We start from the raw sequence: 19,184 nt of genomic DNA, 5'->3' as shown, positions 1-19,184 counted from the left end.
GAGTTCTTACAGAATATTAGATAACTATTTCTTATTTATTTTTATATCTGTATTTCAGAGTATCCAACTTTGCAGATATATCTATATTTTCAAAATAATCTAGCTTTTTTCTTCTTTTTGATATATTTAATCCTTTATATATTCTCTTTTGTTTAACATTTTTATTTTTAAAATATCACTAATATAATTAACTAATCATATGCCACCTTCACAAATTTTGGCATACCATTGTATGACCTATATGATAATTTACTTAATAGTATTTTAATGGAAAACAGTGCCACTTGTCATAAGCAATAGCAATGTACTCCTTGCCAGGGACTATTGAAGCACTTCATAAACAGTGATTGATTTAGTCCTCACAACCATATGAAATAGATCCTATTAACACCCCTGTATTAGAGATGAGTATACTGAGACGTGTAGAAGTTAGGTCCAATGCCACACCCCCAATGTATGCTGAAGCTTGGGTTTGAATGGAGAGCTTCGGCTCTTACCCAACTGCTCAGTACTGTCATAAACAGCTATAAAACATCAGTCAACAAATAATGAAATAAAAATTTAAAATATCTGGTCAAGTTTTACTCAGAAGTATTTTAAGTATCACTGTTGCAAAAACAGTTTTCCCAGGAAGCAGTCCCTGAGAAGGAGGTTAGTGTGAAGGAAGTTTATTAAGGAGTGCTCTCATGGTCTACACACCACTGGGGGAAGCAAACGGAACAGGCCCGAACAAAGGGAAAAGGTGGGGACACAGGTTCCAGTTACAGCATGCCAAGCACTGGAATTAGGATAGCCCTTCAGACTTGCCCTCATTTGGTATGAGGAGGTCAGGATTTTATGCCTTGATCCCCACCTCACCCACTGCCCACATCAATCCATCATTAAGTGCAGTCTGCCTTAGAAAGGAGTTTGACCTTGGTCGGCTGACTCCCTTCAGGTGAAGGCAGTTCTCAAAGAGCTGATAATACTGGCAGTAATCTCGATAGTTTGGAGCATAAAGTTGTTAAAATAAATTCCTCTTTTTACTAGAAGCGTTATTGTTTACTTTTCCTGATACATACTTCAGTAATTTAAAATGTGGTGACATGTAAGAGCCAAGGTTCATTTTATTTATCATATATACCAAATTGTCCTAGGATGTTTTATAGAAAAGTCATCATTTCCTTCACTGAATTATGGTGACACTTTTTCAAATCCAGTGACAATGTGTGTATGAATCTGTTTCCGGACTCTCTTCAGTTTCAGTTCTCTATTCATCTGTCTTTGCACTAATAGCATACTGCCTTAACAATTATAGCTATATGGCAAGTCTGGATATGTGACAACATATATCTTTCAAAATGTTCCTGAACTTCATGATTTTCTTAGTTACTCTAGACCAGGGGTCCCCAAACTTTTTACACAGGGGGCCAGTTCACTGTCCCTCAGACCCTTGGAGGGCCAGACTATAAAAAAAAACTATGAACAAATCCCTATGCACACTGCACATATCTTATTTTAAAGTAAAAAAAACCAAAATGGGAACAAATACAATATTTAAAATAAATAACAAGTAAATTTAAATCGACAAACTGACCAGTATTTCAATGGGAAATATGGGCCTGCTTTTGGCTGAGATGGTCAATGTGCTCCTCTCACTGACCACCAATGAAAGAGGTGCCCCTTCCAGAAGTGCGGCGGGGGCTGGATAAATGGCCTCAGGGGGCCGCACCGTAGTTTGGGGACCCCTGCTCTAGACCCTTTGCACTTTCTTAAGAGTTTTAGAATCGGCTAGTTTGATTTCCAAACACACACAGACATGTACACACACACATACCCCCTTTTACTTAGGACTTTTACTTGAAGTATATTGAAACTGTACATTGATATGAAGGCAACTAGCATCTTAGAAATATTGAGTCTTTCGGTATAGAACATGGTACTTCCCTCTATTTATCCAAATGGGTGTCTTTATTCAAGATTTATTTTCTGATTTACTTATTTCACTCCGTATAATGTTATCAAGGTCCATCCATGTTATTGTAAATGATCCGATGTCATCATTTCTTATGGCTGAGTAATATTCCATAGTATATATGTACCAAAGCTTTTTAATCCACTCGTCCACTGACGGACACTTGGGCTGTTTCCAGATCTTTGCTATTGTGAACAATACTGCCATAAACATGGGGCTGCATTTCTCTTTTTGAGACAGTTCTATGGTGTTCTTGGGGTATATTCCTAAAAGTGGGATAGCTGGATCAAAAGGCAGTTTGATTTTTAATTTTTTGATGTTTTAATGTTTTCCACAAAGGCTACACCAGTCTGCATTCCCACCAGCACTATATGAATTCATACATAGATGGGACATAAAAATGAGACTCAGAGACATGAACAAGAATGTGATGGTAACAGGGGGTAGGATGGGGGAGTGGGGAAGGGGCGAGGAAGGAGAGAGAGGGGTCGGAGGAGGGGAGGGGCACAAAGAAAACCAGATAGAAGGTGACGGAAGACAATTTGACTTTGGGTGAGGGGTATGCAACATAATCAAATGTCAAAATAATCTGGAGATGTTTTCTCTGAACATATATACCCTGATTTATCAATGTCACTGAATTAAAATTAATAAAAATAAGGTTAAAAAAAGATTTATTTTAAAGCCCATCTTATCCCCAGTAATTTGATTTGCCACCATTGTCAGAGACTACACAGCCATATGTACTTGGATTCTTTCTGTGTTATCTCTACTATTCCACCAAATCTGTCCTTAAGAACAAAACTACACTGTTTTCATTAGAGAGGCTTTATAATGTGCTTTACTATGTGTTCAGGATAGTTCTCTCACATTACTTTTCAGAGCTTTACTGACTATCCTTCCTTGTTTTATAGTTTAAATTATAACTGTACATGTAGGAAAGAAGGGTATTTCTTTGATACCTAAAACTTTATCAGTGTTCATTTTATTGTATTTTTATTAGTCCATCAAATTTGTGTCTTCAGAAATGTTTAAATTTTACTTTTAAATATTTTTTGCATGTGTTATAATGGAAAAAAATCATGCTCAAAACCATTTTAGATAACCTATTAAGATAGTATTAATATTATCAATATAGCTCATCCTTTTTGTGATGTGAGAGCAACAGAAAATACACAATTTGTTGTCACATAATCCAAGCTACTTCAATGGTTATTTATACTTAATATTTTATTATTGATTTTAAATGCAACAACTCACTATTATATTTTCTCTTATTGCTTTCTTGATAATATAAAGGCTTTACTTAAAATGATGACAGTGTTGTCTGCTAAAAAGAAGAAAACCTTTAATCATTTACATGAGAAAAATTAATATATTTGAAAGTATTATTATATAATAACTATTATATCATTTTAGTACTCTTGGTGTTAGAAGAATTAATACATTATCCAAGACATTGTACATGATGCTAATAATTTCTGTAAAGACTAATTAAATTTTATCTTTAATTTAAAAGAAAAGATTTAGAGCCTTAATTAGGTTGTTGTTATGGGAGTGATCACAATATTAGGGAATACTTTTCTGATTAGATAATGATTCCTGAAAAGATTGCAGAAAAGCAGATAGGGAAGATACATTTGACCATGTTGCTCTATTACACTTAAATTATATTTTTCTTTAAAACATCAGTCTTTGTTTCCCTACATCATTTTATACATATAATTAAAACTAACCAGATATACATAATTCTATTTAAAATAATTTTCATGTAACTTTAACAAATTTTAGTATTCTATCTTAGCTTTAAATATAACTATATACAAGAAATATAAAAAAGCTAATATGTCTGTAATTTGAATGCATAGTTACTATATGGAAATTAAGTAAAACTGAAAGTGATAAGCTCAGAAAATGTTTTGAGTTTAGAATATATTAGATTGTTTTATCTAATGAATATATGTAGTAATCTTCATACCAGCTAGGTTGCCCAATCAGGATATAGAAACAACTGGTGTGCTTTTTACCAGCTAGATACTTATGAAGATGCTGAAAACTTAGACTGACTGAAAACTTATCCCAGGAAACTGGAAGCACTGTAAATAATGCTCAAGTGAGAAAAATAAAATAAAAGCCATACTCTTGCTCTTGGATAGATCATGAAAGGACAGAAGTGTCAATTGCCTAAAGTATAAATGTAGGGTGATTCCATTAGAAGTACTATTTGCCACCTCATCCACATCCTGGAGCTAACTGTTCATTTCAAATTTAGAAAAAAAATTATTTTAAAAAATGAGCTGGAGGAAAAGGCAGTTAGTCCTACTAGAAACTAAACCACCTATATAATTAAAACAATGTAGCACTTGCAGATGAAGTAAAAGAAAAACCAAAGAAATCTAGGACTCCAGAAAAAGACCATAATATGTATGGGAATGCCATGAAAACAGCAATTCAAATCAGTTAACTTTTAAATAATTGGTTTGGGGATAACTATTCCCATAGAGAAATTTCATAACATTGAATACATTCTTCATTCCATACATATGAATAAATTACATATTGATTGAATATTTAACTATAAAAATGAAAGCATATAGGTATTAGAAGGAAACATGGGTACATTCTTTATAAGATAGAAGTGAGGACAACTTTCTTGTCTCTCCTTAGTGTTGCAAAGGACAATGGGAAAATCACAAGAAACAACACTTGGTATTGAGATACAAAATGAATTTGATAAATTCTCAAAGTTTTATTTCAATGTTAAATTTCAGTGATCTTTTTTTGTACGCTAACAACAGCACAGTGATTCTTTACTATTCACACAGTTAAAAATAATTAAAGAAGATTATCATGAATTCAGTAGTGAATAGTTCTTTCTAGTCTGGTAAACAATAACAGCCACAAAAAGGCTACTAGATTATTAATTAAATGACCTTATGTGTCATAGAATTATCTCTTCATACTTTAAATTCAAACAATAGAAGAAAGCATGGTGTTAGCAATGAATTTCCATTTTCTGTGTTTGTTTCTACTCTTTACACCATCCAAATATCTGGATTTATTGTTAGTCATAGTATAGTCTAATTTTAGTGATAATATAATTTTAGAAGGGTAGATCATCATTTCTAAACTTGATTTGCTTGGGGATGTATGATGATAGTTGACTCAGCTCTTGCTGTTTTCTATTCTAGCTCTTGCTGTTTTAATTCATTTGAATCAATGATTCACTAAAAATATAGAGCTCATAAAGACAAAGTTGAAGGTAACACATTGTTTAGATAGCATAGCACACAATAAAGTCTTTAATTGGGACTGAAGAAGTTAACCAAATCGTCTCAATTTCCCCATCTCTAAAATGAGAGATATAGTCCTGGCCACTTTGCTCAGTTGGTTACAGTGTCATCTCCAAACACCAAGGTGTGGGTTCAATCCTGGTCAGGGCACATACAAGAAGCAACCAGTGAATACACTACTAAGTGAAACAACAAATGAACGCTTCCCTCTCCATCTCTTTTTCTCCCTTCCTCTCTCTGTCTCTCTAAAATCAATCAATAAATTAAAAGAATATTTTTAAATGACACATAATAGCATTTAATTTATGGTCATTTTTCTGTGAAGGAAATAAGATATTTGAAAATTATTTAGCACGGAATCTGGCATATAATCATTACAAGTAAATAATAACTTGTAATCATATTAATTAATCATTTTTAACTATAGTATTAAAACAATATTTTCACTTCCTGAAGGAATTAAATTTTAAATTTGAAAATTTTGAGTTGAGATGTTTTTCAGAGGGGCCATTTTCTATTTCTTTTCTTGATGTTCTTAATAGTTTAATATGGTACTTTCTTTAAATTAACTAATTAAATTTTAAATTATTTAATGGGGTGACATTGGCTAATAGGATCATATAGGTTTCATGTGTACATCTCTATGGTACATGATCTATATCAGGGGTCAGGAACCTTTTTGGCTGAGAGAGCCATGAATGCCACATATTTTAAAATGTAATTCCATGAGAGCCATACAACAACCTGTGTACATTACGCATTATCCAATAAAAATATGGTGTTGTCCTGGAGGACAGCTGTGATTGGCTCCAGCCACCGACAACCATGAACATGAATGGTAGGAAATGAATGGATTGTAATATATGAGAATGTTTTATATTTTTAACATTATTTTTTTTTATTAAAGATTTGTCTGCGAGCCAGATGCAGCCATCAAAAGAGCCAGATCTGGCTCGCGAGCCATAGGTTCCCGACCCCTTATTTATATGTTGGGTTGTGTGCCCATCACCCAAAATCAAACCATCTTCCATCAGTGTATTTGGCCACTTTTACCCCCACCATCTCCAGAAACTCCTTCCTCTTCTAACCACCATACTATTGTCTACATTTTATGAGTCTCATTTTTATATCTGATATATGAGTGAAATCATATAGTTCTTAGCTCTCTCTGACTGACGTATTTCGCTCAGCATAATATTCTCAAGGTCCATCCATGTTGTTGCAAAAGGCAGTATTTTATCCTCTCATATGACTAAGTAGTATGCCATTGTATATATGTACCACATCTTCTTTATTCAATCTTCTATCAAAGGACACTGGTGCCCTGGCTGGTTGGCTCAGTGGTAGAGCATCGGCCTGGCGTGCAGGAGTCCCGGGTTTGATTCCCGGCCAGGGCACACAGGAGAAGCACCCATCTGCTTCTCCACCCCTCCCTCTCTCCTTCCTCTCTCTCTCTCTCTTCCCCTCCCACAGCCGAGGCTCCATTGGAGCAAAGATGGCCCAGGTGCTGAGGATGGCTCTGTGGCCCCTGCCTCAGGCACTAGGATGGCTCTGGATGCAACAGAGAGATGCCCCAGAGGGGCAGAGCATCGCCCCCTGGTGGGCATGCCGGGTGGATCCTGGTTGGGCGCATGCGCAAGTCTGTCTGACTGTCTCCCGTTTCCAGCTTCGGAAAAATGCAAAAAAAAAAAAAGGACACTGGTTGTTTCCATGTCTTGGCCATGAATAATGCTAGGATGAACACGGGGATGCATATATTTTTGAGAACAAATGTTTTTGTGTTTCTTGGATAGATACACGGAAGAGAGAATGCTGAGTCATATGGTAACTCTGTTGTTCATTTTTTGAGGACCCATACTGTATTCCATAGTGCTTGTACCAGTTTACATTCCCACCAGCAGTGAATGAGGGTTCCTTTTTCTCCACAACCTCTCCAACACTTGTTATTACCTGTCTTGTTGATGAAAAAAGGAACTTTCATATATGTAGGAGCCCTTTGTCTTATGAATGCTTCTGCCTTCCATCCTACTTTGCTTCTGCCTCCTCCCCTTTTATGTTTTTGTTGTCACAAATCATCCCTATTTCTGCTGTAGTTTTGTTGGAGTTCTTCCTCATAGCTTTGTAATGTTTTGTATTTTGTTTCATGTAGAATAACTCCCTTGAGTATTTCCTGCAATGAGGGTGTTCTCGTGATAATTTCCTCAGTTTCTGTATGTCTGAGAAAGTCTTTATTTCTCCTCAATATTTAAAGGATAACTTTCCTGGATATATTATTCTTGGCTGGTAATTCGAAGTCTTCAGTACTTTGAATATTTGGTTCCATTCTCTTCTGGCTAATAGGGTTTCTACTGAGAAGTCTCATGATAACCTAATGGACTTTCCTTTATATGTTACTTTCTTCTTTTCCCTGGCTGCTTTACAGATTCTTTATTTGTCATTAATTTTAATAGCTTTAATACAATGTGCCTTGGAGAAGGTCTGTTTGAATGGAAGTAACTAGGTATTCTGCTCACTTCTTGGATTTGAGGACCTAGCTCTTTTCATAGGATTAGTAAATTCTCATCAATTATTTGTTTGAATAGGTTCTCCATTCCCTTCTCCCTCTCTTTTTCTTTTGGTATGCCTATTATTCTTACATTGCTCATTCTAATGAAGTAAAATAATTCTCATAGAGCTGTATCTTTTTTTATTTTTGAATCTCTGTTCTCTCTGCCTCCTCTCTAAATTTCTGTCTTTTGTATTACTAATTTTTTCCTCCATATGCTAAACTCTATTTCCTATGCTCATTAGTTCATTGAATTCTTCATCTCCAGAATTTATTTTTTGTTTCTTTTTTAAAGTTTCCATCTCTTTTTTTTTAAATAAATTTTTATTAATGTTAATGGGGTGACATCAATAAATCAGGGTACATATATTCAAGAAAAACATGTCCATGTTATTTTGTCATTCAATTATGTTGCATACCCATCGCCCAGAGTCAGATTGTCCTCCATCACCCTCTATCTAGTTTTCTTTGTGCCCCTCCCCCTCCCCTTCCCCTCTCCCTCCTTCCCTCCCATGCCCTCCCTCCCCCCACCCCCGGTAACCACCACACTCTTGTCCATGTCTCTTAGTCTTGTTTTTATGTCCCACCAATGTATGGAATCATGTAGTTCTTGTTTTTTCTGATTTACTTATTTCACTCAGTATAATATTATCAAGATCCTACTACTTTGTTGTAAATGATCCGATGTCATCATTTCTTATGGCTGAGTAGTATTCCATAGTGTATATGTGCCACATCTTCTTTATCCATCTCTTGATAAAGTACTTGTTTTGTTCGTTAGTTTTCTGAGTGCATTAAATTGCTTATTTGTGTTTTCTTGCATTTTGTTGAGTATTTTCAGAACTTCAATTTTGAATTCTTTGTCATTTATATCCTAATTTTTGTGGGTTTAAGTTTGATTTCTGGAGATTTGTTATTTTCTTTCTGATTTGCATGTCTTTTTTGGTTATTCATTGTTATATGGATGGACCTAGGTGTAGTAGGCATTAGTGCGAGGGGCTCTTTTTTTATAGATTACTTCCAAGAGGCCCTTCTATTATTTTCCAGTAGGTGGCAGTGAATCATAAGTTTTAGCTCTTTGAAATCCCAGTGCTGACTGCCACCCCAATGCAGTGTATCTGTGTTGCTGGGGGTGGGGTGAGCTGTGCTGGGGGAACCCAACCACTTTCTTTGTTCTTCCTCCAGGCAATGGCGACCTTGGGCCTCTGCATGTTCTCACTTGTGCCCTGATGAGGACCAAACATAAAGGACTCACTTTGCTCAGGGGAAACAGTAGCATTTTAGTGTCAGTTCTCCAGTATGATACTGATGTACTCTGCAGCCTGACACTAGGGGCGAAGGGAGGCAAGTTTGGGGAAGCTGGTGGATTGCCAGGCTTTGCGCCTCAGTTTCTCTGCCTGTAGAGCAGACCATGGGTGGACTGTGTAACTGGAAGAACAGACAATGTCCCAGACCTGTGTACCCCGCCCAGGTCCCTGCACTCAGCTGCTGAACTAGTTGTTGTGGGTGTGGTCACAGGATCTCTCTGCTCCTCCCAGCTGAAAGAAACACAGACAAAACAGGTTTCTCCCCTATCTGGAGCCCCAGGTCAAGCTCTCAGCTGCAGGTCTGTGTCCTTATTTTTCTCAATACCCTCTCCTACTCCAGTCTGCCCACCTCTAGTTGCTTAATATGCAGATCTCTCAGGCTTGCCTATGGGCTGAGTTATAGCTGTTCAAATTGTTAAAATTTCAAGTGAAGAGATCAAGGAGATCCCTTATGCTGCCCCTCCTCTGACATCACCCTATAGTGTTCTCATCTGAGACAAAATGGCTGTGAATATCATTGATCTTAAAACAAAGAATTAAAAACAGAACAGAATATAGTCAATATCCCTTCTTTTCTTGTAAAAAAATAAATAGCATTACGCTTTACAATAAAAGAAGATACCTATCTCTTAGAAACCCTCACTGTTACAAATGCCTAGCTCACCACTCTTCCAACCTCTTAATAACATATTTCCCCATGTATAAGACAGGTTTTTTTTCAAAAAAAGTCTAAAAACTGGGTGTGTCTTATACAGTAGTTGTTGGTGTTTTTACTTGCATTTCCCGCTCTGTGCTCCTTGTTGAAGATAGTAATCATTATCAGACACAGATGAGGACAAGCTAATGGATGGGAGTTTTGACAGTGATGATGAGTTGTATGAATTTTATGATGAACAAAACTTCAGTAACTTTATGTAATGCATTTTTTTCCAATTTTGGGCCCCTAAATTAAGGTGCATTTTATACATGGGAGCATCTTATACATGGGGAAATATGGTACTTGTCCAACATGTAGGATATGTTTTCAAAGTATGGTCCCTTTACCATCTGCCTCTGTATCCCATGAGACACTACATAAACATGTAGCATCCTGGGCCATGGCCCAGACCTAGTAAATTAGAATTTCTAAATGTGAAACTCAGCCAGCTTCACATCTAACAAATTTCACAGGTAGTTCTTATGCAAAGTAAACTTTGAAACACTCTAATTCATTAGAATTCAAAAAAATGCTCTCAGTCTTCTGATCTTTACAGTGTGGAGCAGATGCCCCCCTTCCTTTCCCAAATTAGCTCTGGCTTCCCTCATGGCATCAGTTTTATAAATGAACAGTTTACTGGTAGCAATGTGGGAACTCAAAACAGAACTTTGGGCTGTTATGGTCTAGGAAAAAAATATACAAGTAATTAAAGGGTCAAAAATAGCTATACTTTCTTTTTCTTCTGTAAAATGTAGTAAAGCTTGAAAATATTCATGAGTTTTATGATTCCTTTATCACTCAGGGAAACCCAAACCATCACTTTAAACATTTACTTAGCCCTCCAGCCTCTTCAGGATAATCTTCTTGCCTCTGGGTAAAAAGTTTTTATTTATTATTTATTTATTTATTTATTTATTTTATTTTTCTGAAGTTAGAAGCAAGGAGGCAGAGAGACAGACTTCCGCATGCACCTGACCAGGATCCACCTGGCATGCCCACCAGAAGGCGATGCTCTGCCCATCTGGGGAATTGCTTTGCTGCAACTGGAGCCATTCTAGTGCCTGAGGCAGAGGCCATGGAGCCATCTTCAGTGCCCGGGCCAACTTTGCTCCAATGGAGCCTTGGCTGCAGCAGGGGAAGAGAGAGAGAGAGAAAAAGGAGAGAGGGGAGGGTGGTGGAGAAGCAGATGGCCGCTTCTCCTGTGTGCCCTGGCCAGGAATTGAACCTGGGACTTCCACATGCCAGGCCAGCGCTCTACCACTGAGCCAACCAACCAGGGCCTAAACTGTAGTTTTTAATAGGGTTGATGACATTTGAGGAAAACTAGTGATGCCAGTAAAATGTATTTACAATTTTGCATCTTTATTTTTTTGTTCATAAGTAGTTTAAAAAATTGTTATCGGTAAAGGAATTAGGTAATTACTTTATGCTGTTCAAATTATATTCTGAAATTTATTACCACATTAAAAATTAGTTTTCTGTTTTTAAAAGGAATTGAATTGTCTCCAAGAATGAGGACTCGTATCTTGGTGTGTTATAATCCTAAAATTGTAAAAATAAAGAAGACAATGGTTGTTATTCAAATGATGAGAGCAAATGGAAAAAATTGGCCTATTGACAATTTTGATGAATTGCCCCCAGAAATGAAAAAGTAAGGATATTGCCTTCATTTTGTCTGGCACTGATATGATCAGTTTCTTTTATATGTTATGCAATATAAAGTTGATGATTTTTACATTCTCTATTGTATTGAAATGTATTTGTTCAGAGGAGGAAAATGTATTTGTTAAATAGTATATAGCATTGCTGATACGAACTTCAGAGTGATGATCAAGTCAATCTTAAGAATTATATCAATGAATCAGTCAGAGACATATGCAAAGGGCCTCCTTTTTGACTGGGAAAATAGTTACTGCTAAGACAATAAATAATCTATATCTAGAGAACAACCTAAAAAATTGTGTGTCTGAGTAAAGTATAGGACTCGCGATGCTGTCATTCACAAAGTGATGACACTGTGCTGGGTGGACATAATATCCTGATGAACCTCGACCATGACGAGAGGACCCTGTATCACTGTCAGAATGCAGGCTACTTGTACCCTCTTTGCTTCGCTGAAATCGAAGCAAACTCCAATACTGATGCAGCATTTAAATGTTTTCTCTGCTTTTATACTTTAATTGAATAGTGGTCTAGAGATTTTTTTTTTTTGGTCTAGAAATCTTAATTAAAAATAAATTTGAACTCTGCCCTATGTATAAATATTTAGTTTCCACATTTGGAAAAAATCTTTCCTTTGGGCCCATTCTGTCTTGCTTTTCATCACTCCTACAGTCAAAACTGCTTACAGAGTTTCTGGGTCCCAGTGTAAAATGAAAATGAGGGATCCCTTTGTTCAAAAATTAATAATTTTAAGACAGTAACAGAAGTGCATTAAACAAACATGAAGCAATTCTAAATGTGGGGCTTTTGTGCTGTTGCACAGGTCACATGCCCACAAAGCTGGTCCTGCCAGCTGTGACTTATATTTCATTCTTAACCAGAAAAGCCCGTTTTCAGCAATGATCAGGCCCATTTTTCTAGTACTGATGGCCTCCTGATGGTGTAAAATGGACTCAGCATTTTGAGAGATGCCCTCTTTCTTTCAATTGATATCTCCTAAAAGTGAATTACTCATCACTTTCTGAAGTCATGTATTTAATGGCATTTTTTGTGTTTTGTTTTGTTTTATATTTTAGGCTTTGCCTGTCCAATTTAAAATATAACCCATGGGAACTATATTTCCTCTGATTAATCACAGTTTATTCACATCAGTAAATACCAAACTTAAATGTTGGTGGAAAAAGTTCTTCAGTTTTAACTTACATCTCATAACAGGAGACTGACGCGCTACCCATTGCACAAGGCACCTTACATTTCATAATAGTTGTATTCCATTTTTATTTGTGATCATTTCCCTGGATTTGCTTTAAAACGCTTATAAACTCAACATTTGCTGAAAGTGTTTTGTATTTCATACTTAGTTTCTTTCTGACAAAGTTAAATTCACAAGCTTTGCTCAAATACCATTAGGTTAATAGAGAATATGCTCTTTTATGCTAATATTGACAGTGTTTATGTTTTTTGTTCACTCTTAATTTAATTTCTAATTAGACTTATGGGAGTAGACACTGGAGAAATCCACACAATACGATGGATATACCCTATTATTGGACTTCCACAGGCAAAGGAAGATCAAGGTCCTCCAGGTAGGTATATTTTAGTGTCATAAAACACCAGTATTCGGAGGTACCTTAGAGGCCTTCTCATCTTCTCTTTGTACAATAAGAAAGTTGAGGTCCAGGGAGAGTAAGTTGTGAAGTAATCAGCCTCATTGGTGGGAGTGCTAAGACTGAATCTGGTCTTTTAATAATGTGTCCAATGATCTTTCCACAAAATCATACCATTTCCTGTTGCTCTTCCTGTTGGTGAAAGCCAGAAATCAACTAAGATCAAAATTACATTAGCTTAAGTCCCCTTTATCTCATGTTTTGTGAGGCGCTCAAAGCCCTGCAATAGATCTCCCATCACATTTAATCACCGTATTCCAGCTTCTATGTAATTCTAAGTTTCATCCAAGAACTAGCCTATCCCTCTATTCCTGGTTAGCCCGGACACAAACTTTCATGATGCTCTGCAAAACCTAGTCAGAACACAGGTTTTAATTACATTTAATCACCGTATTCCAGCTTCTATGTAGTTCTAAATTTCATCCAAGAACTAGCCTATCCCTCTATTCCTGGTTAGCCCAGACACAAACTTTAATGATGCTCTGCAAACCTAGTCAGAATGTACTAAAGTTCTCAAGGAGGTTCACTTTGCTTACACACAACATCAAACCTCTACTGTTTAAATACTTTCCTTTTTCTCAGAGCCCCCCCTTTTCCTCTACACACTCCAGACTTTGCTCAAGCTTGTTCTCTTTCCTCAATACTCTTCTCCCTTCCTCCACATTCCTGGCTTTTCCCATTTGCTGCCAAAGATCAGCCTAAGAAACGAATGCCTCTTAGGTAGCCATAAAGCGAAATTTAGCATCCCAACCTCTTACCAGTCTCTGGGCATAGTTCTTCATAACTAAGAAACACTGAATTTCTCTGCACAGCAAACAGATACTTATTTTAGATCTCCCTCTTGAACACCTCAGATGAGCTGAGAAAGGTCTTGACATTTTGAATGTTCCTTCTCTCTCCAATGCCAGTTTTTTCTATTGAAAAAGAATTAGTCATTTACTGACTTAAGTTATGTCACCACACTTAGAAAGAAAAGTTACAAGTTTTGCTTGTAAATAACAGTACTTCCCTTAATACACTGGAAGGCCAAGATGACATATTTTCTTCTGTAGTTTCATTTTAACTAGAAGAAAAGTTCAAATATCTAACAATACTTTGGACAATAAATGTCATTTGTTTTATTTGAAGTATTTTTACTTTTCAGTTAAAAAATTATCAATACATACTAATATTTCAAATATAACAAATTGGCCCTGGCCGGTTGGCTCAGCGGTAGAGCGTCGGCCTGGCGTGCGGGGGACCCGGATTTGATTCCCGGCCAGGGCACATAGGAGAAGCGCCCATTTGCTTCTCCACCCCCCCTCCTTCCTCTCTGTCTCTCTCTTCCCCTCCAGCAGCCAAGGCTCCATTGGAGCAAAGATGGCCCGGGCGCTGGGGATGGCTCCTTGGCCTCTGCCCCAGGCGCTAGAGTGGCTCTGGTCGCGGCAGAGCAACGCCCCGGAGGGGCAGAGCATCGCCCCCTGGTGGGCAGAGCATCGCCCCTGGTGGGCGTGCCGGGTGGATCCCGATCGGGCGCATGCAGGAGTCTGTCTGTCTCTCCCTGTTTCCAGTTTCAGAAAAATACAAAAAATTATATATATATATATATATATATATATATATATATATAACAAATTATCTTCAGAATGCTTCCCAAATATAACCAAAATGTTTATTTCTTTCTAGAAGATAACTGTCTGTATACTTTCCATGAAGCTGAACTGTTTAAAATTTGTAGTACAGACATACATATGATCAATATGATGTAATAAAGCCTAGACATTGCTCTATTGGAATTCTAATGTTGTTGCTGTGTCTATGCAGACAGAGTTTGGTTTTAACCAGATTAAAGATTTTAAAAAAATTTTTAGTCTACAACAAAGCCTAAGAGAAACATAAACATAATTTTTGTACAGTTTCCTTCAAAGAAAATTAAACACCCTCTAGAAACATAAAGGCACTTTCTACTTAGTCATATCTCTTGGTTATTACTCCATTTTTAAATTAAATGTGAGTTCTGTAAGTATCCAATGTTGCATTAGTTCGACCTAATATTAACATCAGAGTTCTGAAACAGACTGTATGATAGTTATTAATCATTTTACAAAAATCTAAAACCTATTCTAGTAATTATTTTTATCTATAAATGCCCTTGAGAACCAAATAGGTATAATTTTATATATACATATTATTTACCCTTTGTATAGTCCATTCTTCATTCTTAAGAACACATTAGAGAGAGATAGCGTATGCTTTCCAAACTGAATTGCATCTCCACCAACATTTATTGTTTCTTTTTTTTTTTTTTTTAGTGTATCTGTCACTCAGGTTACTCTCAAACCCAGGGTATTTTGTGGTTGTTTGTACTCTCTGAGTATTCTTATCTGCTCCTGTCCACTGGGGCAGATAATTAGAAAAAACTCCACAATTTGTCACAGTGGAAATAAAATGGAATGTGAATCCACCCGTGGTTCCATGATCCTTACAGTGTCAGGCACTCATTTCCTAAGGGCTTACAGGGTAAGACCTGTGACATGGTGCTGATTGGAACTTTGATCACACTAATGTCTAACTTAATGCTTTAAGACTAAAGAAAATGATAACCAGAAAGCTTGTACATTTTCCTCAACCATTTCAACTCTCTTAACTTACATATAACTTTATACCCTTATAGTACGTTTTACATTTATTCTAAATATAAAATGTTTACTATCAACCTGTAAAGTTTAGAATTAAAAATATTTATTTTAAACATTTTTATACTATAAATGTTGTACATATTGTGAAAACACATACATATGAGAACATTATTCAATTTTGTAGTTTAAGTGAATTTATTATTGATGCCACAAATGCATGGTATGATGCATTTCAAAAACTTTTTTAATATTATGGTTCATCTTTATTCCATATATTATATCATCTAAAATGAGAAAAATATAACAATTAATATATTTTGAAAAAAATATTCTTATTTATGTGGACTCTAGTGTATATGGCCTCATAATATAATATAGAGCTGATGCCAAAGGAACATATTAATGCCCCTTTATATAATTAGTAAATATATGAAAACAATAATATGGTTTCTCACAAGATCACTGACAACTTCTGTACTTGATATAAGAAAATATTGAAATTTAATGTATATATAAATATATAAAGTTTTATGCTATAAATATATAGTCATATTTTAATTTTAATTTATTACAATTTTATTTTGAACTGTTAATGGTGCATTTTGTAAATTAAAAGCAGTTCAAAAGAGGAAATTAAAATATTATACTTAAATATTTTAAATAAAAGGAATCTTAAGGTACATGTAAATAATATAATAAAAATTTTTTAAATTGTGGTTACAAATTAAAGGTTACTACAGAACTGAGTTGAAGGTATTTGCTATAGTATAATTATGTAAATAAGGTTTGGGATTTACCACAACGAACATATAGATAGTTGAAAAATTCATGTGTTCATAACCCACAGTTGAAATATTGATATAACTAGTTCAGTTTCTGAATCAAATTTCTACAAGCTATTAAAATTTTCTATTACCTAATTTAGATCTTCCAGATTTATCTCATCATGCTATTTTTGCATATTATTTAATATTTATATTTTATCACAAAATTATCAATGTATGTGGATACCTCGTGAATGAGAATGAATGCCAGATGCAATGTAAAGTTAAAGTATGCCAAAGAAACTTTTATTTTTCACGACAATAATAATTTATTTTCTTCTAGCTCAAGAATGATCCTATAACCTAATAGTCAAATTAACTGGAAGTATTTCTTTCTTTTAGTTGTCATAACATGCCAAGCAAAGAAACTGATAGAAACGAATATGCAAGTCATACTGAGTGGTGACTTCATAGGACAACGTCCTATCTTATTTACGAAAGATTTTTCAGTGGTTCCAAAAAGAAATTCATATTCATCTTATGAAGATGTTGATGGTAAGAGAACTGCCATGATAGATATAAAATATGATGATAAACAAAACCTTAGTTTTCTTAAATTGTAGGTTCCTGATTACTCAGTTTCATGAAAATCCATGCCCATTTATTTTTCATTTACAATGTCATTGAAATAGCGCTCAGTAAGTGTTCAGTTATGTTTTTTTCCTTCACAGTAATCTCCAAAATGACATTAATTATGATTATTACTGGCTTTATATGAATAGAGTGTTATTACAGGATTTATCATCAGAGTAGTACAGCTATATTTTTATTTTAAAGGAGAGAAAATCTAATGATTTGTAAGATTTATACAACATAGCAGTGGCACACATGCTATATGAATCTAGGCTTGCCTATTTTTTAAAACATTTTTTAAATTTTTGAAAGAACTTTGGATTTAAAACCAAGATGTCAATGGTAGGTTCTGAACTGTTGATACTGTGATCAGGCCTAACCTAATTGATTTTCCTTTTAATGCCCTGTAGGAATCACAAAACATTTACAAAGCAAAGTTTCCTGAGAGGTTTCCTAATGTAAAGTATAATGCCTGGTTGAGAATGTCCAGTCAGTAAGCAAGAGTTCTTTGTACTTTCCTTTTATGATCACACTGTGGTCTATTTTACTTCCTACCTTGTTTGATTCTGTTGCTTTTTCTTTTCAGTAGTAATGTTTCCTGATTGCTTTCCAAATAAGATATTACCGTGAAACATAAAATTACCAATATTCATCCACAGAAATGGCTATTTTATATGAAACCACAGATATTTGATCTTTATCTACAAAAGTGTCTTTTCAAATGATGCAGTCTATATAAAATAATCCAGAATTGCCTTCACCATTAGTCCCCTATCTATCATTCCATATCTTGTTGCCCTAAATTGTTAACCTGTTATTCAACCACGTGGGATCACTTGCTACTTCTGTATAGTTACTATGTACTTCCCCAGCATGGGGAATGTCTGCGATAATCTGCCCTGCCCATCATGAAACTTCCACTCCTTTATTGGAGAAACTACTCCCACTAGCCCTATAATTCTTATAATATTTTAATCACACAGTCTTCCCCTGCTCAGAGAGGGCATCTGATGGAAGTTGGGCTTGTGATTCTTCCCCTGCCCCCACATCTTTTGTAGTCAGAACACAGAAAGTCTGTTACTCTTCATTTGCTGAAATTGCAAGAAGTATAACCGAGGAGAATTTGTTCTCTGCATGCTTGTTTTTCTCCTCCCTTTGTGGGCCTACTTCTCTGTCTACTCATCAACTTATACATATGGATCAGTCATGATCAATCAGTCCTTCCTTTTATTTCATGACACCCTTAGTGACTTCCGAAAAATCATTCACACTGGGGTTCTCTTATTTGCAGACAAGCATTCTAAGAATAAATATAGAGGAAGATCTGGAAATAAATATTTCTCTTTTTTGTGACACAGATGGACAGAGAGACAGAGAGAGGGACAGAGAGGGACAGACAGACAGGAAGGGAGAGAGATGAGAAGCATCAATTGTTTGATGTGGCATGTTAGTTGTTCATTGATTGTGATCTCATATGTGCCTTGACCAGGAGGCTACAGCAGAGCAAGTGACTCCTTGCTCAAGCCAGTGACCATGGTGTCATGTCTGTGATCCCACGCTCAAGCCAGAGACCCCATGCTCAAGCTGGTGAGCCCACGCTCAAGCCAGATGAGCTTGCGTTCAAACCAGTGACCTCTGGGTTTTGAACCTGGATCCTCCATGTCCTGGTCTGATGCTTTATCTACTGCAACTGAAAAAATGTTCTTTCTTCGAAAGAAGCAAGGTCTATAAGGAAGCCACCAACATCAATTTGGGAGGTTTAAAATAGGCATATTATATTAGGAAAACAGTCTCTCTCAAATAACTCTTCAGAATGCACTTTTTGCCATGAGTCATTTTTCACTGTTTCAGCACTTTTCATAATGACAAATAACACTTACTGTTGAAAATAGCTATTTGGAAAGTTTGCAGACCTCTCCCTTTGCACCATTTCCTCTACCATAGGTTTTTTCCTGCTCAATACCAACAAGCTCAAGAAGCTCATCTTTCTTTTTAACTAAAAACATTCTGTGAATGTTTCTGGTCTGAAGCTTGTCCTGCTGTC

General features: G+C 35.9%; 1 protein-coding gene across 1 annotated transcript in view; it reads left to right on the top strand.

Annotated features, from left to right (window-relative positions):
- CFAP47 (cilia and flagella associated protein 47) overlaps positions 1-19,184 on the top strand; it is a 374,219-nt gene that overhangs the window by 318,889 nt on the left and 36,146 nt on the right. The window contains exons 59-61 of the mRNA XM_066250539.1: positions 11,288-11,447; positions 12,950-13,044; positions 16,910-17,062. Coding sequence (XP_066106636.1) covers positions 11,288-11,447; positions 12,950-13,044; positions 16,910-17,062 — 408 coding nt within the window. The remainder of the gene's footprint in view (positions 1-11,287; positions 11,448-12,949; positions 13,045-16,909; positions 17,063-19,184) is intronic.

The sequence above is a fragment of the Saccopteryx bilineata genome, chromosome X, assembly GCF_036850765.1.
Source record: "Saccopteryx bilineata isolate mSacBil1 chromosome X, mSacBil1_pri_phased_curated, whole genome shotgun sequence".
Lineage (NCBI taxonomy): Eukaryota > Metazoa > Chordata > Mammalia > Chiroptera > Emballonuridae > Saccopteryx > Saccopteryx bilineata.
This window is presented reverse-complemented; position numbering and strand designations above follow the sequence as displayed.